The sequence below is a fragment of the Natator depressus genome, chromosome 1 (assembly GCF_965152275.1).
Source record: "Natator depressus isolate rNatDep1 chromosome 1, rNatDep2.hap1, whole genome shotgun sequence".
Taxonomy (NCBI): domain Eukaryota; kingdom Metazoa; phylum Chordata; order Testudines; family Cheloniidae; genus Natator; species Natator depressus.
In genome coordinates, this window is record NC_134234.1 from 47,194,826 (window position 1) to 47,220,905 (window position 26,080).

At 42.2% G+C, this 26,080-nt stretch overlaps 1 protein-coding gene across 5 annotated transcripts; it reads left to right on the forward strand.

Moving 5' to 3' along the window:
* USPL1 (ubiquitin specific peptidase like 1) lies at positions 1-25,915 on the forward strand. Of its 5 annotated transcripts, XM_074959174.1 has the most exons (9): positions 1-26; positions 256-346; positions 7,817-7,945; positions 9,002-9,656; positions 16,661-16,747; positions 19,017-19,146; positions 20,073-20,198; positions 20,890-21,050; positions 23,931-25,915. In XM_074959174.1, exons 4-9 carry the CDS (start codon positions 9,233-9,235, stop codon positions 25,898-25,900), a joined length of 2,898 nt encoding a protein of 965 aa, XP_074815275.1. In that variant the 5' UTR covers positions 1-26; positions 256-346; positions 7,817-7,945; positions 9,002-9,232; the 3' UTR covers positions 25,901-25,915. The 5 variants fall into 5 exon arrangements, with proteins under 5 accessions (XP_074815275.1, XP_074815285.1, XP_074815293.1 ...); XM_074959184.1 differs by lacking the exons at positions 1-26; positions 256-346 and adding an exon at positions 379-473; XM_074959192.1 differs by lacking the exons at positions 1-26; positions 256-346 and adding an exon at positions 520-534.
* Positions 25,916-26,080: the final 165 nt, after the last annotated feature.

Sequence of the window (26,080 nt, forward strand, 5' to 3'; positions counted from 1 at the left end):
GCCGGGGCCTCGCGCTGCAGCGGCCGGTACGTAAGGGGCCGCTTGGGTCCCGCGAGCCTGCAGTGCCCGGGCCCACGTGTGCCTGGTGCTGGTGCGCGAGGAGCGGGACGTGGCTGAGGGGCCGGGCCCGCGCCAGCTGCGGCCGGGCTCTGCACGGCCTGCGTGAGCCGCGTCTGCCCGGCCCCGCGCTCCCCGTGCCGGGGCGCGGCCCGGCGGCCTGTCTCGGCTCAGGGCAGCGTTTGTCTTTGGTTGCAGACACCATGGGCGCCCGCGGCGACGCGGAGTGCGGGGCGGGGCGCGCCCGCTGAAGGGGAGAAGCCGGGACCCGCTGTGCAGGCGTGAGCAGGTGAGGTGGAGCCGCTGCCGGGCCTCCCCGCCTTGCACAGCCCCCTGTGGTGGGGAGGCCGCGGGGAGATCAGCTGCTCGGTTGGGACCTGCCCCAAATACCGACCGTGTCTAGTGCGCCTCATCCGGTAAAGCTGCCCCGGCCGGAACGCGTGGGACCTCTGCCTTGGGTTGCAGCCTGGTGCGAGGGTAAACTCCTTTCGGCTCCTTAGCACGCCTAGCTCCGGGAGACTAGTGCTGTATAGGGTGGTGCTGAAATGTGACTACTTACTTCTGTGTAATTTCAAATGCCGACTGCATATTTCCTGTCAATCGCCATGTCCCATTCAGGGTCTTGCTTTTACTGTTCAAATTGTGTCAGCTGAACTGTGTCAGTGTTTTAATCCTGGTGCTACTACAGTTCCCATCATTAATGTGTAAAGGCTCCGTTATGTTCCTATCAGTGTACAGCATTATGCTTCTCTCCTAGAATCCTTCCCTGGCCTCTGGACAAGTCTATACTGGGCTAGAAGTCAAGTCAGGGAATTTGTTCAACATAATCCCATCTAAATCCATTTCTAAGGACTGGTCTGCACTTAGAATCTAGGCCAACCTAGCTATGTTGCTCAAGGATGTGAAAAATTCTTATCCCCTGAGAGACAGTTAAGCTGACCTCAGCCACAGCATAGACACCACTGTGTTAATAAAAAAATTCTTCCATCAATCTAACTACTGTCTCTCAAGGGGGTGGGTTTACAACAGCAACAGAATAACCCCTTCTGTTGCTGTAGCAAGTATCTGTGCTATAGTGGTGGTGCTGTAGTGCTTGCAGTGCAGACACAGCCTAACACACTCTCACTGGCTGTTGCAGATGGGGTAGAGTCTAGAATACCTTGACCGTGACAGTTTTGCCATAAAACGTATTAGATACCTCACTAGCTAGAATTATGTCCAGATGCTCTTTCTTAACCTCATGGATTGGGGTAATAAAATGTGGGCATGCCTGCACTAAACCTTTTTCCAAAATCACCCACCTTTGTTCGCTCCAGCTGCAGTTGAGTACACTAGTATAAACTGGGCTGTTTTTACCACTGTGAACTAATCCTGCTTGGACCAGGTCTAGATGACATGGCAATAAAATGCTTAATCCCTTCCTGTCCTAGCAGTCCCATAATTTCCCATGCTTACAAGCAATTTAGCAGTGTAGATGGAGCTTCTGGGCACACTTAAAGCTTATCTACACTACCAAATTTTGTTGACAAAATTTATATCATCACCCAAAGTCGACAAAACAAAAATCGCCACAGGGTGAGCAATGCACTGTGGGTATGTATCCCACAGAGGAGTGTTGTGGGAAGGAAGAGCTGACCGCTGCGTATCTTGGGATTCTCTCCGAGTTTTCCCACAGCCCCCTCAGCTGCCGAGAGGAGCATCCGTGCTGAGGAAGGGCAAAGCTGCACAGCAGTCTGTCCCGCTCCCCCTGCAGCAGCCGTCTGCCTGCTGCTGTGTTCCTAGCGCAGGGCAGAACAGGAGTGTGCGGATGATTTGCTCTTTGTATGCTGCGCCATTTGGGGAACAAACAGATACTTCCTGGAGCTTTGAAAGGGGAGGGGTGTATCCCTGCAGGCAGCAGAGATGAAAACACTGAGCAGAGTGATCAGGGCAGGTATTGTGGGATAGTGACGTGGAAGCCAGTTCTGTCCACAAAACAATCAGCAGTGTCTACACTGGCTTTTTGTTGACAAGGGAGGGGAAAATACAAAAGTCTCTCGTAGGGGTGGAAGTTTTTTGTTGCCAAAACTGTGCGTTTTTTGCGACAGAAGTGTGTACACTCTTGCTGTTTTATCACCAAAAGGCAGTTTTTGGTGACAAAACTTGCTAGTGTAGACAAGCCCTTAGACTATTGCATGGTGTTGTGAACCAGTTTATACTGCAGTTCATTACAGTTCCCCAACCCCCAAATCTGTGTGAATCTACAATATATCTTGCAGGATCAAGACCTGAGTTTGTCTTTTCCAAGAAGGAATCTTGATTCTGGCAGGCTGTTTGAACTGTAGTGTAGACAGGATAGGACAGGTCTTGTGTTATACCTTATGCAATAGCAACAATAACAGTGTCATTCATTTTGCGCTTAAAGTAGATTGTGGTTATGTTCCTGAAGTTGCCATGTTTTAAAATATATTGTGATTAGAATAAACAATGTTAGTTGATGTCTGACTTCTTGTGTTCCAAGCAAAGAGAAAAAAAATTGAATTATCCGGTTTCCTTTTGCAAAAAAAATGAATATATAACTACTTATACGGTCAGCGTAAGTGTTGCAGTTTTTCCATTGGGGCTTTAATTGTAGTTTTACTTTCTGTACCCTCTCCTTTCACCAATACCTTCTGATAGAGATTACTTTAAAAATAAAGTGGGGGTGGGGGCAGGAAGAATAACGATCATTTGCAGGAAATTTATTCTTGGTATTCTTTTAACCTTGAGACGGTAGAGAGGAGAATGTCACAGATATTCGATGAACTGGTCATTGGGATCTTTGATGGAGATTCTTAGCCTAGGATTTGTACTTTGCCTGCAAGGGTCTCTTAATTTGTAGATCTGGGGCTGAAACCTTCCAACTTAAGGACTTGTCTACACTACAAAATTAAGTCAACTTGAGTCGACATACAGCCACTGCGGTAATTAAAGCGATGGTTTATGTCCACACTTGTTCCTTCTGTTGGTGGTGCATGTCCTCACCAGGAGTGCTTCCTCTGATTGAAGTGGGGCATTGTGGGACACAGACAGCTGGAGCCAGGCAGCCCTGGGGCTGACAACCTCAGCTGTAGGCATGGGGCTCACAGCTGTGAGCTGCCCCCATGCCCACAGCTGAAACTGAGCCAGCCCTAGGCTCAGTTTCACAGCAGGGAGCCTACCAGCGGTGAAATTGACATTTTTGTCAGTTTCATGGCTGCTGTTGTTACACACTTGGGCTCTGGCTCCAGCTGTGAGCCTGTGGGGGGCTCGCAAAAGGAGCCCCCCTTCACTGTAGGGCTGACATCCCGAGCTGTTAGATCCATGTGGGGTTGACAGCTGGAGCGCGCTCCTCCCTTTCCAGGACTGACAGCCAGAACCAAAATGTGAAATAATAGCAGCCATGAAACTGAGAAGAATGTCCCTTTCACAGCTGGTAGGCTCCCTGCTGTGAAATTGAGCTCCAGCCAGGAGCCCTGCTGCTGCCTCCCAGTGAGGGATTGGGTCAGGGGAGGGAGAGAAGAGCCCAGATGGTGGCCATGAGTGGGCTCGCCTCCTGCCCAGCCTGTCAGTGGGAGGAGGCAGTGGGGCTTCAGGCTGTCATTGCTGGGGGGAGAACTCCCGCTGCTGGGGTTGACACCAGGAGCCCTGCTGCCACCTCCCAGTCAAGAGATTGCCTGTGGGGGGGAAATCCCAAGACTGACACCTCCTGGTGTCAGACTGACCCCCACACTGGTGAGGGATTGATGTGGAGGAGAGCTTGGGTGGTGGTAGGGCTCAGGCTGTTCTCCTTCCCCTGCTCCCATCAGTCAGCTGTGGGGGAGGGAGGGCTCCAGCTGTCAGCCCCTTGGGACTGACCGCCAACAGCTGATGCAATGTCTGTGTAGACAATGCATTACTTACATCACCCTAACAACATCGACTTAAGCACTACGCCTCTCATGGAGGTGGAGTTATTTTGGCGTAATGGGTCACTTCTGTGGAAGCAGCATTGTAGTGTAGACACTGACCTTATTAGGTTGACATAAGCTGCCGTAGGTCAGCCTAACTCTGTAGTATAGACTAAGCTTCAGTATCCTACATTGCATTTTAAAACTATTACCTCAGTTTCTTTGTTTTAGAAGCAAGAGGAGTTTATTCTGCAAACAGTATATTTGTTAATTTTTTCAGCTTACAATGGTTGTTACTGTTTGCAGATATATTTGATATATATTGAGACACAAACTATGACTTAAGAATTTCTGTTTTTTAAAAAAACAGTCTTTAAAGTGTGTTAGTCTTCTTGTGGTGTGTGTGTGTGTTTTTTGTTTTTTTTGTTTTTTTAAATGCAGGGTCTGCTTATATCAGTGTAGAAAGAGCTAGGTTTAGCTCAAGTACCATGTTTGGCAAGTGGTGTGTGCCAGTGCTGAGCAGGAAAGAAAAGAGAACAGGGGATTAAAAATGAGGCCTCATGAGTCTGAAAATACATCATGTAGGTGCCCTCTAGTTCTGTCTTTGTGATATTGAGGTGATCGTGAGACTGGGACAACACAGTTTACAACGTTAAAGTATAACTGTTTCTAAGTAGTCTTTTCCACTGTGCATCATGTCAGCAGCCGCCAATTTTTATCCAGTACACCAGCCTCTCACATGGAATTGCCAGTGTCTTATGAGGAGGCCACTCCAACATCACTGCACAGATTTAAATGCATGGGCAGCTCAGCTGATGTTACTCTGTTTTATTTGGTTTTGCACGCTTTGAAGGGGGGGAAAAAATTGCAGAGCCCACTCTGTTAGTTCTGCCTGCCCCATCCTAAAAAGATATTTATAGTTAAAATATATTGTACTCACTCTTAAATGTGTAATAAATAGCATGGGCACACACATTTTAGTGCATCATTGCTGTAGATGGGTTGTTGTGATTTCCCTGAGTGATATACATTACAAAATAGCATTTCAGTATTTTGGGTTTTTTTTTTTAAAAAGGAGGTGGTGGTACTGGATGAGGATGAGGAGGTACACAAGAAGCTTTTGAACCTGAAGTTTCTTTTTGAGAAAAGTGGAACACTGATTAGATAAGGACTTCCACTGAGGTAGACATCAACATTTTTTAGGCTAAGAAGTAAATATTGATGAAAACAAAATAGGTAATATTATGTATTTTTTTGAATTATTAATCAGAAATATCTAGATGTCTGCAAGTCTGGTCAAGAATTTCTTAAGAATTACAGAGTTTAGAGGGTTTTTTAAGATGAAGTTCTAGAAAGATAATGCTATCAGTCGGGGAGCGTGACTAAATTATAGATCTCTGAGCCAGTCAGGAAGCTTTTATTGGTATATATGCTCTGGTTAACATTTTTCCAGGCTTTAATATTGATCTTGGGAGGTAAACAGTTGAAAATTACTGACGTGACTTTTTTTCCCTGTATGTAACAATGATAAATCCATGAAAGCATGTACCTTGGTAATATTATGCCACTGGATGGAGAGTTGGAGAGCTGGGCTTGCTATGTAGTCCAGCAGAGCTGCTCTCTTCTTAATTCATTAAGATATTACCTTGAGTGAGTCCAGCAATGTGTTGTTTCTTATACTTTTCTGATCATAGTTCATTTTTGAGCCCAACGTTCTCCACAACATGTATATGCTTCAATTTCATATAACCGATGCTTGTGTTCTTCAGAACTGCTGTTATGGAGTTGAAATAGAGAATAAATGCTTTTATAGCCTGTAGTTGTACTTTCTAAGTGATGGTCCTGACAGCTCTCACCTCACAAGCTAAATGATTTTTGGTCTGGATTGGTATTTGGATGAAACTCCAGAGAACCCTTAGGTGCTGCAGGAAGTGGAGTTGGTGATTTAGTAGATAGCAGCTTTTCCTCTGAGTCAGAAATAACGAGTGCCCCAGCGTGGTAGCTGTGGGGGGCACTGTGCTGTTTCAGATGTGACATTGAAGAATAAAAATAGCTCTGGAATGAGAGAGGGTGTTAACCTCCTTGACCTGGACAAAATCCAATGTAGGTAGTTGTTTCACCTACCTGAAGTTTTAGGGAAAGTTTAAAGGGATATGATATTTTGTTTACATTTGGTCTAGTCCTGCACCTACTGAACTCAGGGAATTTTCAGTTAACTTTTGTGGGCACAGTACTGGGCCCTTGTTGTCTAAATTGCTGTGTTCTGCTACCTTTCATCATAGACATGGCTGAATTTCACTGTTGGATGAAGTGATTTCCACATAAATATGTCAGCGTAAGGGCTAAATTATGCTTTCTGATGTGTGTATGTGGCTTATACTGAACTCTGCCCACAGAAAGTTCTTCTGTGGGAGATTGCATACATGTATGAAAAAGGCAAAATTTGGCCCTACGCTTGTAAAGTTATTTGAGATGAAAGGTGCTGTATCAATAGTAATTCAACAACACTGCTACAATAATACTATCTCACATCTTACAACAGGGAGTAAGATTTTACTGTGTCAGAAAAATCCAGATTTTGGCAACATTCAGAGTTGCTTTCTGCAGTTAGGAGGCAAACAGTCACATTTGGAGAACAACTTCTTATAGTTTATTATGAACCCAAATTAAATTTAGCATTTGGAAAGCCCATAGCAGATCTTTGATGCTCCTCGCTTGGTGAGCGACAACAATGTGAATTCTTTACATCTGCTAATTCTGATGTCAGTCTGCACATTTAGCATAGTCTTTTCCCACTTAGGACCTGATCCTGCAAATTGCTCTCCCCAGGCAGACCCTTGTGTTTGGGCAGAGCACTGCACTTTTGAAGTAAGTAGGGCACTGCATGGGTCCCAGGGTTAGCCACATGGAGAAGTGTGCAGGAGCAGGGCCTAAAATTATTCATCTGTTTTGCAATTAATATGCACATCACATTTAGGTGCTGTTTTATTTTCCAGTTTCAGTTATAAACCCATAACTGTTCATCTTAAAAAGGAAAAGCACCATGATTTCTCAAAGAAAATATAAAATATGCTTTAATCTTAATTCAGATTTTAAATCAAAATTAATACAATTTTCATTTAACTGTTTGTATTCGCTTCTTATTTTTCAGAGTTCTTTGAAAAATCCTTAGTGGTCTTGACAATGTTACAAGTGACATAAATTAGCCTGTGGCACAGAATGATGGATTCCCAGAAGACTGGAAATGGTTTGCAAGTGATTGGACAAGGGACTGGTATAGGGATATCTGCACTCCACATGGTGGGGTATTTGGGAAAAGTCAGTTGAAACTTATTTTTCATGTGTGCAAAGTTCATTTTTTCTCTAATTTTGAGAGATTTTAAATTGGTCTTAATTTTACAAAAATAACTTTTTATAAATTATTTTTCCACGGAAATCTTATAGCAATGGCGAAAGATTGTTCTATTTTAAATACATTTCTCTTTGAATTTGTTTACTGGCATTCTTTTCAAAAGCATTTGATCTAGTCCTTTGAAAATCTGTGATTTGTCTTTGAGAGTTCAGAGTTTATATTCACTGGCCGTGAATAACTTTGTTCAGTGCAAATAAAATGAATACCATTTCAATACATAAGGTATTTTGTGTAAAAAGCTTATGAAAATTCTTATTTAAAATAGCTGGGGACAAATTAATTTAGAACTCTCCATTTCCTATGTATATTTTATTTGCTATGATCAAATCCTAAAGTGTCAAGTTTAACTTTTGAATTACATAGCTCCTGCATTATGAAAAAATACAATTGTTTTTCAGTGCTGTCATTTATACCTTACTGTTTAGGAACAGCATATCATTGTATGCACTTTATTTTTTAGAACTGTAATTCTGCTGTAGTAACGTCAGATGAGTGCTGCCCAGCCTGCAAAGAGAAGGGCCAGATACAAGCTTTACGGACTTACCGCATTAGTTTTCAAGAGTCTATTTTCCTTTGTGAAAATCCACAGGTATTATATCCTTTTTCTATGTTGTTGGATTGCATATAGACCTTTATCTTTTAGCAACCCCATCCTCTAAATCTGAGGATTTGATATCTTTCAATGGTGCCCACAGCCCAACACATCTCAGAATCAGGCCCCTATGAGTTCATATGCTAGACAGTTATCCACATGTGATTAGACAGAGCTAGCATGTCTTTATGTACTAACTGTCTAGGCACAATTCTTGAAACTACAGGAATTACATGAAAAGAGCAAAGGGTAGTTTGTGAGACAAGGCATCCTATTTAGTACTAAATACATACGTATGAAACAAATTACAAAAGCTATTTTGTGTTCCACATTTCTAGTATTCCAACACAAAGGAGGGAAGATGGGAGGCTTATATCTGCAGGGGGTGAATTGCAAATAATTTGGTAACAACTGTAGATATCCACACTTCCAAATATTTTTGTTTCTTTTTAAGTTTAGCTGAATTTCCTTTTTTTTTTTTTTTTTTTAATAGTCAGGTATGGTTGGAGTTGTTGGTGCCGGGGTTGTTCTTGTTTCTTTACAAGCTACAGTGGTCTTGTGAGGATTGTTACCCATAAGTTAATTGAATGTACCCTCAAATATAATTTCTCGTTAAAGTTGTAAATTCAGGCTTTCTTTTTAAATAGTCATAAGATGGGACTGGAAGAGCAAAGAGCTCGAGTCATTTTCCAGCTTCTGAAGGTCTGCAGGAATAGAGTTCTTCTCCTTACAATATAGGAGATGGGATCCTTTCCTGGGAATATTATGAGGTCTGTGGGGAAGAAGGTGAAATGAAGAGAACTAGGAATATAGAGAGAGTATTATATTGGTTATTGACATTAATCAAGGTACCTTCTGTTAGTACGCAATCACTTTATAAGAGAACTATCAGAATGCACTTCCAGTCCTCATGCATATGTTGATTTCTATGATAACATGTCAATGTACAAATGTTTTGTGTTCATTTGAACTGCATTGTTTGTATTAATTACTAAATTTTTTCACCCAAAAATGCTTTATAGATATCACTGTAATCTTCTTTCCTCCCTTCAGTGCATCTACCCTCTGGGCTATAAACCATTAAACAGCATAATAATTCCTGCTGATTCAGAAAATCATCAAACTCAGTGTACTCAGAGAAAAAGGAAGATTTTTGAAATCAGTCCTACAGCTTCCCCCATTGAATCATGTTCAAAACAAGCTAGGACTAACAACAATTTGATAGATGCTGAGCACACTTTAAATACTGATCTTGTTCTCAAGTATAATGAATATAATTTATGTATGACCCAGCCATGCCTACCTGATTTATCACAGGATGATCAGCAGAAACCTAATAGGACGGCTGAGTCTCTGGAGCATAATGTGGACGTGGCAACTGTTATCACTGTTTGTGGTACACAAGAAAGGCCTGACTCTAATTCCAAAACACAACTTTTGCCAGATTCTGAACTTTGTTCAATAAAATCTGAAATCTTGCATGCAGACAGCAAACCTTCATTGTTCATGGGGCATTTGTGTCTTCAGTGGAGGAACGTCTATGCTCTGTGTTGGTTAGATTGTATTCTGTCAGCATTGGTACACTTAAAAACTTTAAGGATTGCTGTGACTGAAGCGTGCACTGAAGAATCTGTAATCCAGAGGCTGTTTACAAAATATAACCAAGCGACTGCACTCTTGAATGCCTGCCAAACAAATAAGCTAAAAGGTGAGTAAACTTGTCTTTTTATTTCAAAATAGTTTGAATGTAAAGGAATATTGATACAAGTCTACAGAGGAATTTGTGTGTATGCAGAAGTTTTCATTCCCTTCTATTTCAAGGTTGCCAAGGGGTAGCTGCAATTTGTTATGGAATTCAAGATAAAGATGTAATTTTCCCAGCAGGTCCTCGGTAACTAGCGAAACTATGCAAAGGCATCTCTGCACATCATGTAAGGGTGAATATGCACCCTCTCTAAAAGCAGATATTTGAGGGCAGGTCTGCACTTCAAAGCTAGGTCATCTTAGGGTATGTCTTCGCTACCAACATTAAAGCGCTGCCACAGTCTCCCAGCTCTGTGGGGGGGGGGGAACCACCCCATGAGGGGAGTAGCTACCAGCGCTGGTGCACTGTCTACACTGCCACTAAAAATTGCAACCCTCAGGGGGGTGTGTTTCACAACCCTGAGCGAGAAAGTTTCAGCACTGTAAAGTGGCAGTGTAGACAAGGCCTTAGCTACATCGCTCAGGGCTGTGAATAATTTCATGGCCTGTGTGATTTAGTTAAGTTGATCTGTCTCCTCACTCACTCAGTCAATGCAGCTAGGTAGATGGAGGAATTCTTCCATAAACCTAGCTGTGATGCTGTATGGAATCTGGGGGACACTTTAGGATATTATGAATACAAATATTATAAAATTGCCATGAGTTGTGCCAGATATGCCATGTAAGATATCTGCAAAAATGTTATAATTTGCCAGATACGATGATCTTGTTAAAGTTTGTATCACCTTTGTATTATAAGCTATAGATATATATGTATGTATTTTAAACTTGTGCTGTGCTTCTGGGTGACGCCCCCAGACAGTTTGGCATCAGCACTGCCTATCCTGCTTGATTGTCCATTAAGGACCATCAGCTACACAATTGACCCATTTGAGAGAAGGCAAGGGAAAGACCTCCATGACTTAGCAAGGCATGCATGGGCATGCCTATAGACAGAAAAGGCTTCCAAGCCATGTGCTGGGCAACTTGTGTTTGAAACGAAGCTCAAGCCCCATGGCAGAAGACTATAAAAGGCAGCTACATCTTCTCCAATCTAATGTCTTCAATCCTACTTCTTACCTATGGAGAAACTTTGCTACAAATTGAAGCACTGAACAAAGGACTGAATGACCCATCCAAGCTGTCCAGAGGGACTTCCAAGCTAGCAAACTCACCAATACTGCTAGGAACCTGATATATGGACTTTGAAGTCTATGTATGTATGAGACTGCCTTAGCATTTAACATCTTTCTTTTTATTTCTTTTTTCTTTATAATAAACGTTTTACTTTTAGACACTAAAGGATTGGCTGGCAGCATGGTATTTTGGGCAAGATCCAAACCTATACTGACCTAGCAATGTGGCTGACCCTTTGGGGTCAGAAGAACATTTTTGTGTATGTGAGCAGAGTTTAAAATAACTTCTCACTATACTGGACCAAGGTGCTGATTTGGGAGCCAGAGAACTGGAATGCAATAAGTGTGCTGTATGATTTCTTTTCCTGCTTCTTGGTAACCGGTGCGGGTGATCAGAAGCGCAGTTTGTGACTAGTGGGGGAGTTTAACTTCAGTGTTACCCATTAGTCTTGAGTGTCCACTCTCCCTTTTGCAGCCTGCGCTGACCTTTGGCATTTCCAATGCGGGCTGCCCCCGGGCACCATCAGGTCACATTGGCATGGTCTGGCCAGGATCCACAGAACCAGATCATTTGGGTTTTGGATCAGAACCCCACACTATTCCAAATTTGAAATTTTAACACTCTGAGTTTTAAGGTTAAAGTTAGTCACAATGAGTGATCCACAATCAAAACTGTGAGCCCTGAGAGCCAGCATCTCCAGCATGAGAGAGAAATGGTGGAACTTTGGGCGCAAGAGAAGCAAGCCTTGGCTCAGCTGGAAGAAGCTGAGGAGAGAGCCAGGCAAGCTGAAGAGAGAGAATCTCACGGGAGGTGAATGGAGCTGCTGCAAGCGGAGACTGAATTTGCCAGACTTAAACTCCAAATTGAAGTGAAAAAGAACAGCAGAAACTATCATTCTGAAAGTCCAGTTTCTAATGATGTTGGTATATTTAATAATGATGTGGTAACTGTTTAATCAGGGTAATGTCCTATCCCAATTTAGGAAAAGTATGAAGGTAAATCCACTGATCATCTGTAACTAACGGTGATTTGTGAGGGGTCGGGTATAAGATGCTAAGCAGTTGTATTAACTAGGTATGCTATAACAAGGAAGAGTGTATCTAGCCTTGAGATTGAAAAATAGCGGTTTGTCCAGTCAGAAAAGCAGTTGACATGGTGAAGAAATTTCTGAATGTGTCTATCTCAGAAGTGAGTTTTGGGATTAAATGAAGAGCAGAAAGAAGCTCAGGAAAACATATCTTTAGAGCAGATTAATGTTGATGATCAGTTTGAAGTCCTGACTGAGGAAGGTAAGGGTAGATTTTTGGTGGTTGATGGATTGCTGGCAACTGAACCAAGTAGAAGTGTTTCACTCAAAGTAGCTAAGTATGCTGAGCCACTGCTTGTGGAAAACAGCAGTTTATCTGTTAAGGGAGAAACAGTCTCCAATTTTCTGTTCGTTCGGAGTGGCAACCAGCCTGTTAGGAAGCCGCCCCACTCTCCCAGTAGTTATCTGGAAACAGCCGTGGGTGCTGAGATAAGGGAGAGGAAGGCAAAGTTTAGATGAGCATAGGGCAGCCTTTTAAGCTGCTGGCTTTGTCTAATCAGCAGTTTGGGAAGGCAAGGTTAGTGGAACATGAGTATCCCTATACCTTACCTGTTATCAGTGTGGAGAATAGTGATATTGCAAATAGTGTACCTAATGAAGGCGAATGTACCTCCAGTCCTTCATTTCAGGAGCAGACAGAAGGAGCCTCTCAGCCTATGATGGAGGATATTTCAGTTCTCCCAGAGCTGGTTCTGGACTTAACTGAAACCAGAAAAGGAAGTGTGCCTAAGCTTGTGTGTGGTAACCTGCATATTTCTAGTGAGGAAAGCTGCAGAGGGAAAGAGTGCCTCCAACCCTTTAACCATGAAGTTTAGCAGCTTGCCTGAAAGGGGGTTATGTGACAATCCTCTAATGTGCCAGAGTTGATTCTGGGTGTAAGCAAAACTCAGAAGGATTTTGTTGTGGCTCCACAGAGCAATCCTTTTGTAAAGCAGAAAAAAGATAGATTATTGCTTAGAAAGATTCCTGAAGAGAAAAATCTTTGCAAGCAGTTTTTTGTAACTGATGGATGTGGAAGTGATTTGATTGAGTTAACTCAGGGTGAATCACTGTATAGGGAAAGCAACAGTTTGGGAGACTTGTTTCAGTTCCTTACTGCCAGAGTTTTTCTGAGGTATATAAATCCACTGACCTTGCTTTAGAAAGATCCAGTGTGGATAGCCTAGAGAAGGTTTCAGATGGGAAAAATTGTTAGAGAAATTTAACAGCCCTGTGGCCAAGTGGCTGGGCTTGGCCAGCATGTTCTCCATGCTGATTCTTTGAGTTAAGCAGTCTGTAACTCGGGGTCTGAGGAAAGATTGGGTTACTGGTTTTTTTCAGAACAGAACAGCCTTATAACTGAACCCATAAGGATGCAGGGGACCGCAGGCAAACTCTCACCCTTAGACACTTTGGACTGTTTTAACGAGATACCAAACAAATCCCCTCTCTAAGCTGGTGGTGGATCCACAAGCAAGCATGCAGGAGAATCTGTGTAGATGTTCATAGCACAGAGGGGCTGCAGTTGGTGAACACACCTAGCCAGCAAAGGATTTCTGTAAGCAGGGAGGTTGTTTTCAACCCTCTAGGAGAAAGGCAGGACCCAATCCTGCTGAGGGGAAGAATGAATGTCCAGCCTTAGGAAATTGGTGGTAGATGATACAATCTACCTGGCTAACCAGGGAGGGGGAAGATTTGCCCCGTAGCTGTTAAAACAGAGAACACACCTGGCCAGCCAAGGGATTCAGTGGAAAAAAGAGGCATGGTATGACCAAGATACTTATAAACATTCACTTGTAACGAATTTGGTGTTTGATTTTGATGTCAATCCTGGTAAAAAGGTACAATGTGCATGTGAAAAACCTGTAAACATATTGGAAATGATACCTGAAAACACTGTACGCTAAAATGCCTTAATTGTAAAATGGTATGACTGGTGATACGTGTAAGCATTTTTGAAACTTGGCACAGCAGAGACCTTAACAAATCTCCCCCTCCCTCCCTCCCGATGCTTCCTGCCTGCCGCGATCAGCTATTTCTTGGCATGCAGGAGGCTCGGGGGAGAGGAGAGGACATGGAGCACTCGGGGGAGAAGGCAGAATCGGGTGGGAAGTGGTGGGGTGGGGCCTGGGCCTTAGGGCAGGTCAACTCCTGGCACGTTGGAAAGTTGGCACCTGTGGTCACTGTAGTAAGTGTCTACCGTGGCAAAGCTGCTGCTGTAGCACTTGTAGTGTAGACATACCCTCGAAGCAGGTCTACACTACGGGGCTGAGTCGACCTAAGTTATGCAACTCCAGCTCCCTTAAGTCGACTGTTGCGGTGTCTACACCATGCTGGGTCAACGGGAGAAACCCTCCTGTCGACTTACCTTATGCTTCTCATTCTGGTGGAGTACTGGAGTTGATGGGAGAGCGGCGGTTGATTTAGCGGGTCTTCACTAGACCCGCTAAATCAACCCCTGGTGGATTGATCACCATGTGTTAATCCCCTAGTAAGTGAAGACAAACCCTTAGTGTTAAGATTTCACTTGTGGATTTCTTCATCATCACAGTAAGAGCAGAAAGCAAGCTGTGCAAAGCTGGGTTACAAAGATTGATGTAAATCTGAGTCTTGTTTTTTCCTGGTTAGCATATTGAGCTCAGGTACTAGCTCTTCACCTCTGAACAGTTGGATTCTAACATGGCTTATGTCGCAGTATAAATGAACAATTGGCCCATCATGCCAATACTAGAAATATGGCCTTAAACTGAATCAAGAATTCACAAAATGCTTAAGAAGTTGTAAATTAGCAGGGACTTTCTTTCCTACCCCTGGTGAGCAACTAATGGAAAAAGTCATGAGCTAGTGGGGGGAACGATCAAAGGCAGTCTGCACCAAAGAAAGAGATGTTCCTGCAGGGAACTGATGCAGATTTGTAACTGGCCAAAATCTGCTTTTTGATAGGTGGTCCTGAGAAAGATTGTAATTTCGGATTATTTCTAATCAGGCCAGAAACAACTTAAAGAGCCTGTCAACCCTTTCACAGACCCTGTGTTTAAAATGGACAACAGTTTTTGATACTTCGTCAAAAAGACGACCCAGGAAAAATGTAGTTTTGAGAGAAATTGCTTAAAAGAATGAAACAAAATTAATGATTTTATATTAACACCTGTTTAACTGAGATGAAAAATCATACACTAATTGCACTGAAATAATCAGGATTACGTTGATTGCTTATTTGTTTCTGGGTGGACATCTTAAGTGTTGGTGGTGTTAACCTATAAAGTCTGATAACATGGGGCCTGCCTACTTGAGATACTGCTGCATTTGCAGGGAAGTATTAGAGTAGGAGCCCCCTTGGTTTAAAAGGGAAGGAATGTCCAGCCAACATCTTTTCCTCTCCCCCTCCCCTCCCTTCTCTCCCCCCCCTTGCCCCCCGGAAGGGTTCCTGGGCTCTGAATTTAGTGTCTGCCCCCTGCTCCCATGTCTGTAATAATTTGAACCCGTTGGTTTCCGGGGAACACTGCAAAACCCATCAATTTACTTTGAGCTTCCCTTTTCCACCAAAGCCCATCTATTACTTTTTATTGATAGTGTTTTTAAAAGTCTGTCAGAAGTGCCTGGAGCATGGGGGAGGATTTTAGCTATATTTCAGTTTAGCTATATATTTATATAAAGATTTTAATGAAGAAATAGTTTCAAGACTGTTTGAAGTCCTTACTTTAATTATGGAGGCTCTGGTCTTGACTCCAAAGTTAAGTTCTGTTTTGCACTTAAAGCAACACTTGTTCTGTATGACAAATATAGCATGCCCTTCTTGTATTTTATAGCACTTGGAGTACAGAATTAATTTTGAGACCCTACAAGAAAATCTGTTTTGAGTTTAGAAAAAATAATTTGAAAACTATCACTTAATCTGAGGCCACGAGCATTAAAATGTCGTCTTTGTTTTATGGTATTGCATGGCATCGCTACAGCACAGAGCTAAGCTTGTTTGGGTACTCTAACTGTATGTTTTTCACTTTAATGTCTGGATTTTTAAGTGTGGCCTTAACTCTGAATTTTCCGGGATTATAATGCTTGGTTTGGGAATATTTACAACATCCCTATAATATTTTTTTACCCTTAAATTACGGATACATACTCTCAACCTTCACTTAGGCCATGTCTATGCTAGCAAGCTTCCAGTGGCACAAATGTACTGATGCAGCTGCACCATTGTACGTTCGCTCATGGAGCCACTGTATGCTCTCATCAACATAATTAAGACACCTGCACCAAGCAGTGATAGCTGTATCGGCAGGAGAGCATCTCCTGTCGACGTAGCGCTGTCCACACCGCCGCTTCTGCTGGTGTAACTTATGTTGCTCAGAGGGGTGTTTTTTTTCACACCCTGAGCAATGTAAATTATACCGACAAAAGTACTAGTGTAGACATAGCCTTAATCTAACAGTGTTTTTTGCTTGACTATTTATTTAGATTACACATGAATTAAACATATTTACACATGCTATAGACAAGATTCATTTAAAATATTCCATTGAGTAGATCATAGTAGAAATTTGATTCCTTTAAGTAGTTAGATAGCTTTTACATCTTCTAATGTAATCTTTTGCAAATCACCTAAGTAAAAGAACTTTAACTATTAAGTGTCATCCAAATGTTGTGGGTAAACAAATGTTAATAGAAAATGCATTGGTTTGCAGTGAATTGATTTGTGTATGTGGTGTATATAATATGAATTAGATTTGATTTTTTTTTTTTCTGGCTGAATCTTTTTTCTTTAGATGTTCTTCCAAAAGCTGAGTTGCATCTAAATGAAATCAGAAATGTGATATTTGCTGAACTTCAACCTCAGCTTAAATGTGAATTGGGTAAGTAATTTTCCAGTTCTGTGAATGCAGAGATTGCTGTTGTCAGTACTTAAAATGCATTCCATAAGAAAGTGAATACAAACAACTTGTCTCCTGGGGGGGACGTCGGGGGGGGCAAGAAGCATGGGAGGCGGGGGCCAGGCCGCTCTTGGCTGTTTGGGGAGGCTTATGCCCAAATAAATTGGTTAGTCTCTCAGGTGCCACAAGTACTCCTTTTCTTTTTGCTGATGTAGTTAATTGTTAGTATCTTTCACGCTCCATCACTCAGTGAGCAGCTGTTTGATATCTTGTCTCTGTTCCCTTCTTTCCTATAGTGCCTATACCTACAGGCCCACAAGAATCTTTCTGCTAAGTGCATGCAGAGATGAAAAACACTTGTGGTTGTGCAAAGGGCAGCAGAAATTTAATTTGCAAAAGGCAAAACCTGTTTCTTCTATGACTAGAACACTTACGCAACTTTGGGGAGTGGGGAAGATCTTTGTGTAAACACTTAAGTTCCTACAATTGTAATTTTTAGGCAGTGGGAAAAATTGAGAATAGTATATAACATAGATACTTGTATATATGTAGAAGAAGAGTATAGCTTCAAGATCTTAAGAATCCTTTTACATTTGTCCTCCAGGGACTTGCTGTAGGGTTAATAACACTTAATGACAATGACTGCCGCTAATTGGGAATGGTAATTCCATTAGTGCTTGAGACAAAGTGCAGCAGACTATCAAAAAAGCATTGAAACTGACTATACATAGTACTGTCAAATGCACGAAGTAACCACACTGAGAAGCAGAGAAATCTTTTTCCTCTAATATTTTAGTCAGTCATTCTAGAGCTTTTGACTGGAAAAACCCACCACTGAAAAGAAATGGGGTGGGGAAGAAGTGTAGTGAGGATGACTAATACAGGTGACGTGATACAAAATGGGCACATAAACTTAAACAAGCAGATTAAAATATAACAGATATTTGATTAACCTAGGGTCCCTGGGAGATCTGGTGGTAGAGCATGGAACTCTTTATAAGACATGGAAACATAGTACAAGTAATTTACTGTCCCAAAAAAAGCTGCAGTGGTTTTATGAAAGCTTATGTTTTATGAGATCCAGAGCTACAGCAGAACAGCATGTGCCTAGAGCAGAGGTGGGCAAACTACAGCCTGCAGGCCCCTCCTGCCCGGCCCCTGAGCTCCTGGCCTGGGAGGCTAGACCCCGGCCCGTTCCCTGCTGTTCCCCACTGCCGCTGGCGCAATGCTCTGGGCAGCGGGGCTGTGAGCTCCTGGGGCAGCGCAGCTGCAGAGCCTGGCCTGACCCGGTTCTCTGCGCTGCGTGGTAGCGTGGCTGGCTCCAGCCGGGTGGCGCAGCTGTGGTGCCGCCAGCCACCGGTGCTCCAGGCAGCACAGTAAGGGAGCAGGGGGGGTTGGATAGAGGGCACGGGAGTTCAGGGGGATGGTCGGGGGTGGGGGTGTGGATAGGGGTTGGGGTGGTCAGAGCAGGGAACGGGGGGTTGAATGGGGGCAGGGTTCCCGGGGGGCAATCAGGAAGGGGGGGGGTTGGATGGGTTGGCAGGGGGTAGTCAGGGGCAGGGGGTTGGATGGGACAGGAGTCCCTGGGAGGGGACATCATGGGGGCAAGAAGCATGGGACGCGGGGGCCAGGCCACGCCACTCTTGGCTGTTCGGGGAGGCACAGCCTCCCCTAACCGGCCCTCCATACAATTTCCGAAACTGGATGCGGCCCTCAGGCCAAAAAGTTTGCCCGCCCCGGCACAGAGGCTGCTAGAGCCTCTTCCCTGACTCCCCAGTTATACAGAACTCTGGATGAATGCTCTTAAGGATGGTCTGCAGCAGAAAGCTGGCAGAGCATCAAAGTTCTCCCCATTCTATAGGCTTTGTGTGGCTTGATATCCTCCTATCCTCTGGAAAGTGCTCGCAGCAACTTGCCTTAAATTAGCAAATTGTTAACAATTGCACATGTTCATTTATCTTTCATAATATTAGAAATAAAATTCAGAGTTAAGGCTGCATGTCGCATGTGAAGAGCATAATTCAGACTTGTGCAGATGCTAATTTTTTTCCATTCAGCTGATCTCCATTTTCTTCAGACCTTAAAGTTTAAGGGGGTTTATTATTCTTTTGGTAACCATAGCTGTACCCATGAAGTTATTCCAGTCATATCTCATTTACAGTGGGGATCAGATTATAGCCTTGCAAATTGACATAGCATTCTAAGGTATAATCCTGCCTTCCCTCTTTCTTTTTTTTTTCTTCCTTTGAAGGTAAGAAGGAAAGTCCAGTATTTGCATTCCCTCTGCTTTTACAAAAGGATCCCCAAGTTGAGACACTTTTCCTGCATTCTTTTTCATGGATGTTTGAATGTTTACATTGTGGCTACAGCCACCAAGACAGGTTAGGTTTTTACCTAAGCCACATTTATTTACATGTATTATTGTACTTTTAGTCTTCACTTAATAAATATTTTTCTTCAAACCAACCTTGTGCACAAAGTGTATACATTTGGTAGGAAAGGAAGAATTGTGATAGTGAAGTTATCTAGTCACCATTTTCAAAGGTCAGCATTTGCAAACTGTTTCCAGGTGGTGTATGGTATAATAGCTACTGACACAATCATATCCTATGTAAAAAAAAAAAAAAAAAAAAAAAAAAAAAACTGGTGATTCTGTTCTCAAATGCTGACTTTTTGGTGTTGACTGCTGTAAATCTCTCACATTGCTGCTGCTCTAACGAATAGCATGCCAGACATGACCAATAAATAGGTATGTCTTTTACGGTTAAATAGAATTAATTCATCTAAATTGCATAAAGTCAGAAATGTAAATCTGATCCTTAGTCACATAATTGAACATTTGAAAGTGTCCTCTACTCCTTTTGGTGTTTTAAAATGTTAGATGTGATGAGGTTCTTCAAGGTCATCTAAGTGGCAGTTGTATTTAGTGTAACACATCAGAGTGTCCTGAATGGTTATGCACTCTGTAAAAACATATTCAGGAATTTCTTTAAAGCCATGTTTCATTAGAGTATAAAAAATTGACATTCAAAGTGGCGAAAAAATGAGTCGCAGAAAATACATTGTTCCATTTTATTATAGTCTGTATAAAGGATTACTGATTGATATTGATGGGCAGACTGAGGCAAATTGAGTTTATATTTATCCCACTGGCAGTGCCAAGGATGTCAGTGGGATTGTGCCAGGTGTGAGTCGACACTGCATGTAGCCTGTTAATTTGTGACCTCTCTTTCTGGTAAATGCTAGTATTTTTTTTTGAGTATCTCAGGTAGACAACTGATCGAAATTTTATTTTTCTTCTGTCCAGGTGTAGGAAGACACTAACAACATTTACAAATATAATCCCTGACTGGCACCCACTTAATGCTATTCATATTGCTCCATGTAATAATTGTAATGATAAATCTCAAAGAAGAAAAATGATTTTGGAAAAGTAAGTTTGAATCACTTGAGATCTTGAATATAAAATCTTAATGTTTAAATCTACACATGATGAACTTAATGTCATAAAGGTGACAGAACACTGACATGTTGAGAGACACTGAAGAGCAAGTTTCCACTAAATGTTCAGTTACCCAGGTTTGAGATCATTCTGAAAATTCTCACAGATGTTGTTGTTAGAAATCTTTAATATATGTGGAGTATTTTTGTTCAGTTTAACACACTAAGCAGACCTTTCATTTGAGCCAAGTTGTAAAGCCCAACACTGAATATCAGTCTTTCCAGAGCATCTGGTATTGAGGGATGATAAAACTACCACCTTATAACGTTCAATGTTTTCATCTGACTTGTGGTTGTCAGCCTTCCAGGTTTGGCAGAACTCTTATTATTTTGTCTTTGTCCCAAAACATTTTCTTTATAGGTTTTTTCCCCCCAAAGCAAATTAAGCTGTAAGATGACACCTCTATTTCACTAAAAGCTTATTATGTATTAAAATTGGAGTGCCCTGTTCCTATGAGCTCCCAGCCATTTGTGTGTAATTTGTAAAGCAATCTTAATTTAATAAACAGCAGTAGAACAGTAATGCACTGAGCGAACTACCATTCTCAAAATGCATTGCTTGTGATTTCATTAATAGCTTGAGCCACTGTTTTATTCCAATAAAATGCTTTGTATCTTTTCAGAGTACCCTCAATATTTATGATACATTTCGTAGAAGGTTTGCCACATAACGAGCTGAAGAACTATTCGTTTCAATTTGAAGGAGATTTCTACCAAATAACAGCTGTTATTCAGTATCAACAAGATCCAAAACACTTCAAAACCTGGGTTTTGAATCCTGATGGTAACTATTACAACTTTATTATCATCATAGATAAAGCTGCCTCTGTTACTAATTTTGGGGTTATCATAATCACTGTACTATCTTAATAGATAATTTAAAGGTTTTCTTTTGTGTATAATCTAAATTAGGTATTAAATATTTGCAAATATGTTTACATTCTTTGGGGGTTTTTTAACTCTGATTTAACTGACTCAGTAATTTGCTGCTATACTTACTGTTAACTTCATTGGAAAAAGTCAATTGGATGTGATCATTTTCTCATCAAACTTTGGTAAAATTACAAGAAACATAATCTGGGCACACTGTTAGTTCTTTCGGGTGTTCAGATTACATGGCTATTACATAGTAGTGTAGTAGGGTCAGCTGCCTCCTGAACGCCCCCTTGTGACAAGAGCTTGCTGTGCAGGTGCCCGGACTTAATTTCTCTCATTGTTTCCTCAAACTCAAAACACAACCCAAACACTTCCCTTCTGGGGGTAAAATGTATTCAGTCCTCTGAGTGCACACCGGTCCTCCAGGCCCATCCCAGTTGAGTGTCTGTCTCTCTCCCCCTCCTCCTAGGTAGGGAGTCCACAGCTCTCCTTCCCAGAGGCAGATCCTCAGTCAGCAGTCACTCCCAGGCTTTACCTGGCTAGAGTTCAGCTTTCTGGCTGTGACTTCTCAACTTCCCTAGTGTTAGGGTCTTCAATGCCAAAGCCTTTTTCACTTGCTATAGTTTGATACAGCTTCCTGAGCTTCCCCTTCTGCTTTTTATAGGGCAGTCACATGATCTCGCCCAGGCGTGGCTCTTTCAGTAATGAAGGTTGGCTGACCCTAGGCCTCCAGCCCTTAAGGGGCAAGCTACCCTGTTACAGATACCAGATGTGTCTCTTCGTGGGAAAAGCAAGTTCCCATGGGACTCGCAATGCTGTCAATGCTCAGTTTCTTCCTCCTGAATTTTGCATTTCTTTTAAGAGTAACTAGTAAGTTGCTGTTTTGATTTGTTGAACTATAGAGTACAACCCAGAAGGAACTCCCAAAATTCAAAGAGAAAAAATAGTTGAGATTATTTTGGTCCTCATGGAAACCTGCTTCTACAGAGGGAGAAGAGATCATTTTAATCAAAACATAGAATCATAGAATCATAGAATATCAGGGTTGGAAGGGACCCCAGAAGGTCATCTAGTCCAACCCCCTGCTCGAAGCAGGACCAATTCCCAGTTAAATCATCCCAGCCAGGGCTTTGTCAAGCCTGACCTTAAAAACCTCTAAGGAAGGAGATTCTACCACCTCCCTAGGTAACGCATTCCAGTGTTTCACCACCCTCTTAGTGAAAAAGTTTTTCCTAATATCCAATCTAAACCTCCCCCATTGCAACTTGAGACCATTACTCCTCGTTCTGTCATCTGCTACCATTGAGAACAGTCTAGAGCCATCCTCTTTGGAACCCCCTTTCAGGTAGTTGAAAGCAGCTATCAAATCCCCCCTCATTCTTCTCTTCTGCAGACTAAACAATCCCAGCTCCCTCAGCCTCTCCTCATAAGTCATGTGCTCTAGACCCCTAATCATTTTTGTTGCCCTTCGCTGGACTCTCTCCAATTTATCCACATCCTTCTTGTAGTGTGGGGCCCAAAACTGGACACAGTACTCCAGATGAGGCCTCACCAGTGTCGAATAGAGGGGAACGATCACATCCCTCGATCTGCTGGCTATGCCCCTACTTATACATCCCAAAATGCCATTGGCCTTCTTGGCAACAAGGGCACACTGTTGACTCATATCCAGCTTCTCGTCCACTGTCACCCCTAGGTCCTTTTCCGCAGAACTGCTGCCTAGCCATTCGGTCCCTAGTCTGTAGCGGTGCATTGGATTCTTCCATCCTAAGTGCAGGACCCTGCACTTATCCTTATTGAACCTCATCAGATTTCTTTTGGCCCAATCCTCCAATTTGTCTAGGTCCTTCTGTATCCTATCCCTCCCCTCCAGCGTATCTACCACTCCTCCCAGTTTAGTATCATCCTTGTCAGCTGAAAAGTTGTCCATTTAAATTGAACTCTTTTTTTTTTTTTTTTTTCTTCATGTAACTCTGGCAGAGGATGAGAAACATCCCACTAACCGTCAGTAAATTTAGGATATGTCTGCACAACAAAAGCTGTCCACAGGCTAGCCTACCTAATGAGATCCAAGCTAGTATGGGTAACCGTAACAATGAAGGCAGCTCAGTGTGCACTTCAGTGTAGGTTGTACAAGCCTGGCATAGCCCCTGGGTACGTACTCTGCTCGCTAGCCCACTCTGAAGCTCATGGTGTGCTGTCTCCAGTGCTGCCATTATCCACACTAGCTGGACTCAAACTAGCTAGCCTGTACACAGTTTTTGCTGTTCACACTACGCAATGCGTACACACTTAAGGTATCTCGCTTTAGAATCCTTACAAAAATTTATATAATGTTTTTAGTAACTGTTGGGAGGGAATTATCTATATGATCAGTTTCTCCCTTAAGCCCCTTCCCCACATCTTTATGAAAAATAATTCCCCAAATTAACGTTTAATGAGAGAGGTCTGTATGTCAGGTCTGTCCATATATTCTCAAACAGTATGTCAGTATCACTATCTTGGCCAGGAGCATCAGTGTGGCTAAGGAAAAAGTTACTTTCCATCTTGGTCATGTTACTAGGAATTCTGTTGCTTCAAGTGGCCTAGTTAGAGTGGAAGACCCCCAACTTTTCTTTGGGGAAAGTGAGGGAACAAAGAAATCCACTTCATTCACCAGGGGATATGTAGCATTGTCAGGGAAAGAGTTAAAAATGGGTGTTTTGAGACCCAAAAAGAATAATGATCTGAGTTTCAATGGCCATTGTGTATCTTTGAGCCTCTAAACTATTCATTTTTTATTTTTCAGAAACTTGGCTTGAATGCGATGACATAAAAGGTCCATATTGTGAAAGACGTGAGAGATTTGAAGTTCCTCTTTCAGAGATTCACATTGTCATCTGGGAAAGGAAAGCATCCCAAGTGCCAGATAAAATGAGCTATCAGGTCCAAAGTGTAAAATCTGAAAATCTTCCTCTTGATGATGCACAGTCAAGTTCTTCTCTAGTGTTGCATCGTGATGGTGATAATGCCGTCGACGAAATAACTACAGTATTTCACAAAAAGGAGATTGTGAGCATTCCTGTTAATGAACAACAAAAAGTGGCCAGAGGAGATGATGAAAATAGCTTGCTTTCTGGCTTAGAAAATTTGGCAGCTGATGATGTTATAACGCTGACACTTGTAGAAATTCAAGTTGATTCTGAAGGTAAACCACTGGACAATGGACAGACGGTGGGAAATCACCTAATTGCTGAAACAGGCTTGCTGAAAGAGCAGGAGTCAGCTTGTTCCGATCACACTCCATGTACAGAAGATGTTTGTAGTCCAACTACCTCCACCAACATGTGCACACCACCTGAAAATGCCTGTATTTCCTTACATCTTGAACAGTTGAACCTAGCAAATATTGCATCTGCTGTTCCCACCACAAACCATTGTAGTGACTTGTCCACGCCATCACAATCTCAAGAGGCAGAGGCCAAGGCTAAGCCAGTTAACACTGAGAATATCGTGTTAAATCCAGAACTCTTGCAGAATAAGAAATTAGCATTAATGGAAAAAGTTATGCAGAAATCATCTAACACCAGAAACACAAGCAAAATTGTAGCAGACTCTCAAGCTGCAGCTTTGTCTGCTACAAATAATTCCACCCAGTCTTTGCATAAAGATCAAAAGAGAGGATTTGTAGGAAGTTGGGTAAAGGGGTTCTTAAGCAAGCATAATACCTTTATGCCTTCAAGTGCCTCAATTCATCATCATAATAAGAAAAGTTACAAAAATCCTTCTTTACTAAGAGCTGCTGACTTGCACCTCCCTACTAAGGGGGCAGCTAATTTTGGTGGCTTTCAAGCCAAAGGTACAAGCAAAACAACTGAGGAGGTGCCTAAATCATCTGTTTGTCAAGGTGCAAATATTCCTCCTTTGTTAACAAACATCACTGGTCGTTCTGTACATGCTCGTCTCCCTGCAGTAAACCCTGTAGTTGATGGTCCACCTTTGAATAAGTCTGGAATTTCATTGGGCACCTGGAGTGAAGTAATTCAACCCAACACCCCCATCTTTAGTTCCAAACCTCGCCATGGTGAAAATGGAAATCACAAATCTGATGTGAAGGATAAAGAATCGGATGCCAAAACTCACAAGCTTCGTTTAAAACTGCTTAAAAAACTGAAGGCTAAAAAGAACAAGTTGGCTTCACTTGATAGGCTGGCAAAGACTCAGATGTGTAATGGAAGCTCTCCAAATAGAGATGTAGAACATCTGTTACAATTTGGATCTCATCATGAAAGTGAATCAGTACAGAACTTATTGAATGAACTGCAGTATCAGATTGATGTTGCAGACAGTGAATCTGTATATAGTACAAACTCCAACATGTCACTATGCAGTAGCCAGAGTAATGCAGCGTTTTTAGCAGACTTATTATCTCCTCCTTCTATTGTTGCTTCTTCAGAGCTTCCAAAAGATGAAGATGAGTGTAGATATTTGGAAATGGTGGATAGCAATCCTGCAGTACCAGTGCATAGTGCGAGAACCAACCTCACATGCATCACTGTGACAAGCGAAGACCATAATTATTACAGTCCTGTAAAAGAAAGCAAGTATGAAGGTCATACAGACTCACTAATGAACAAATCCTGCTTGAAAAGACTTTCCTTTGAAAGTCCCACAAAGGAAGATTTCCTTGAAGACCTGTTCTCCTCCCCAGTGTTGAACTCAATAGCAGGAGACATAGATTTACCTCATTTTGATGAAACTCTATTTGAAACTTGTTGAATTGTTGTAATATTTGTTTTTAACATTTGAGAATTTTGTATATCAGCTTTCATGCAAAGTACTATTAAATTATTTTCAAACTAGTTTATTTGCACACTGGCTGTACTTGAACATTTAATCTGAAGTATTTGCCTCTTACGTTTCTTTGTGGCTGTTGAATAAGATTTTTAGTCTTTAACT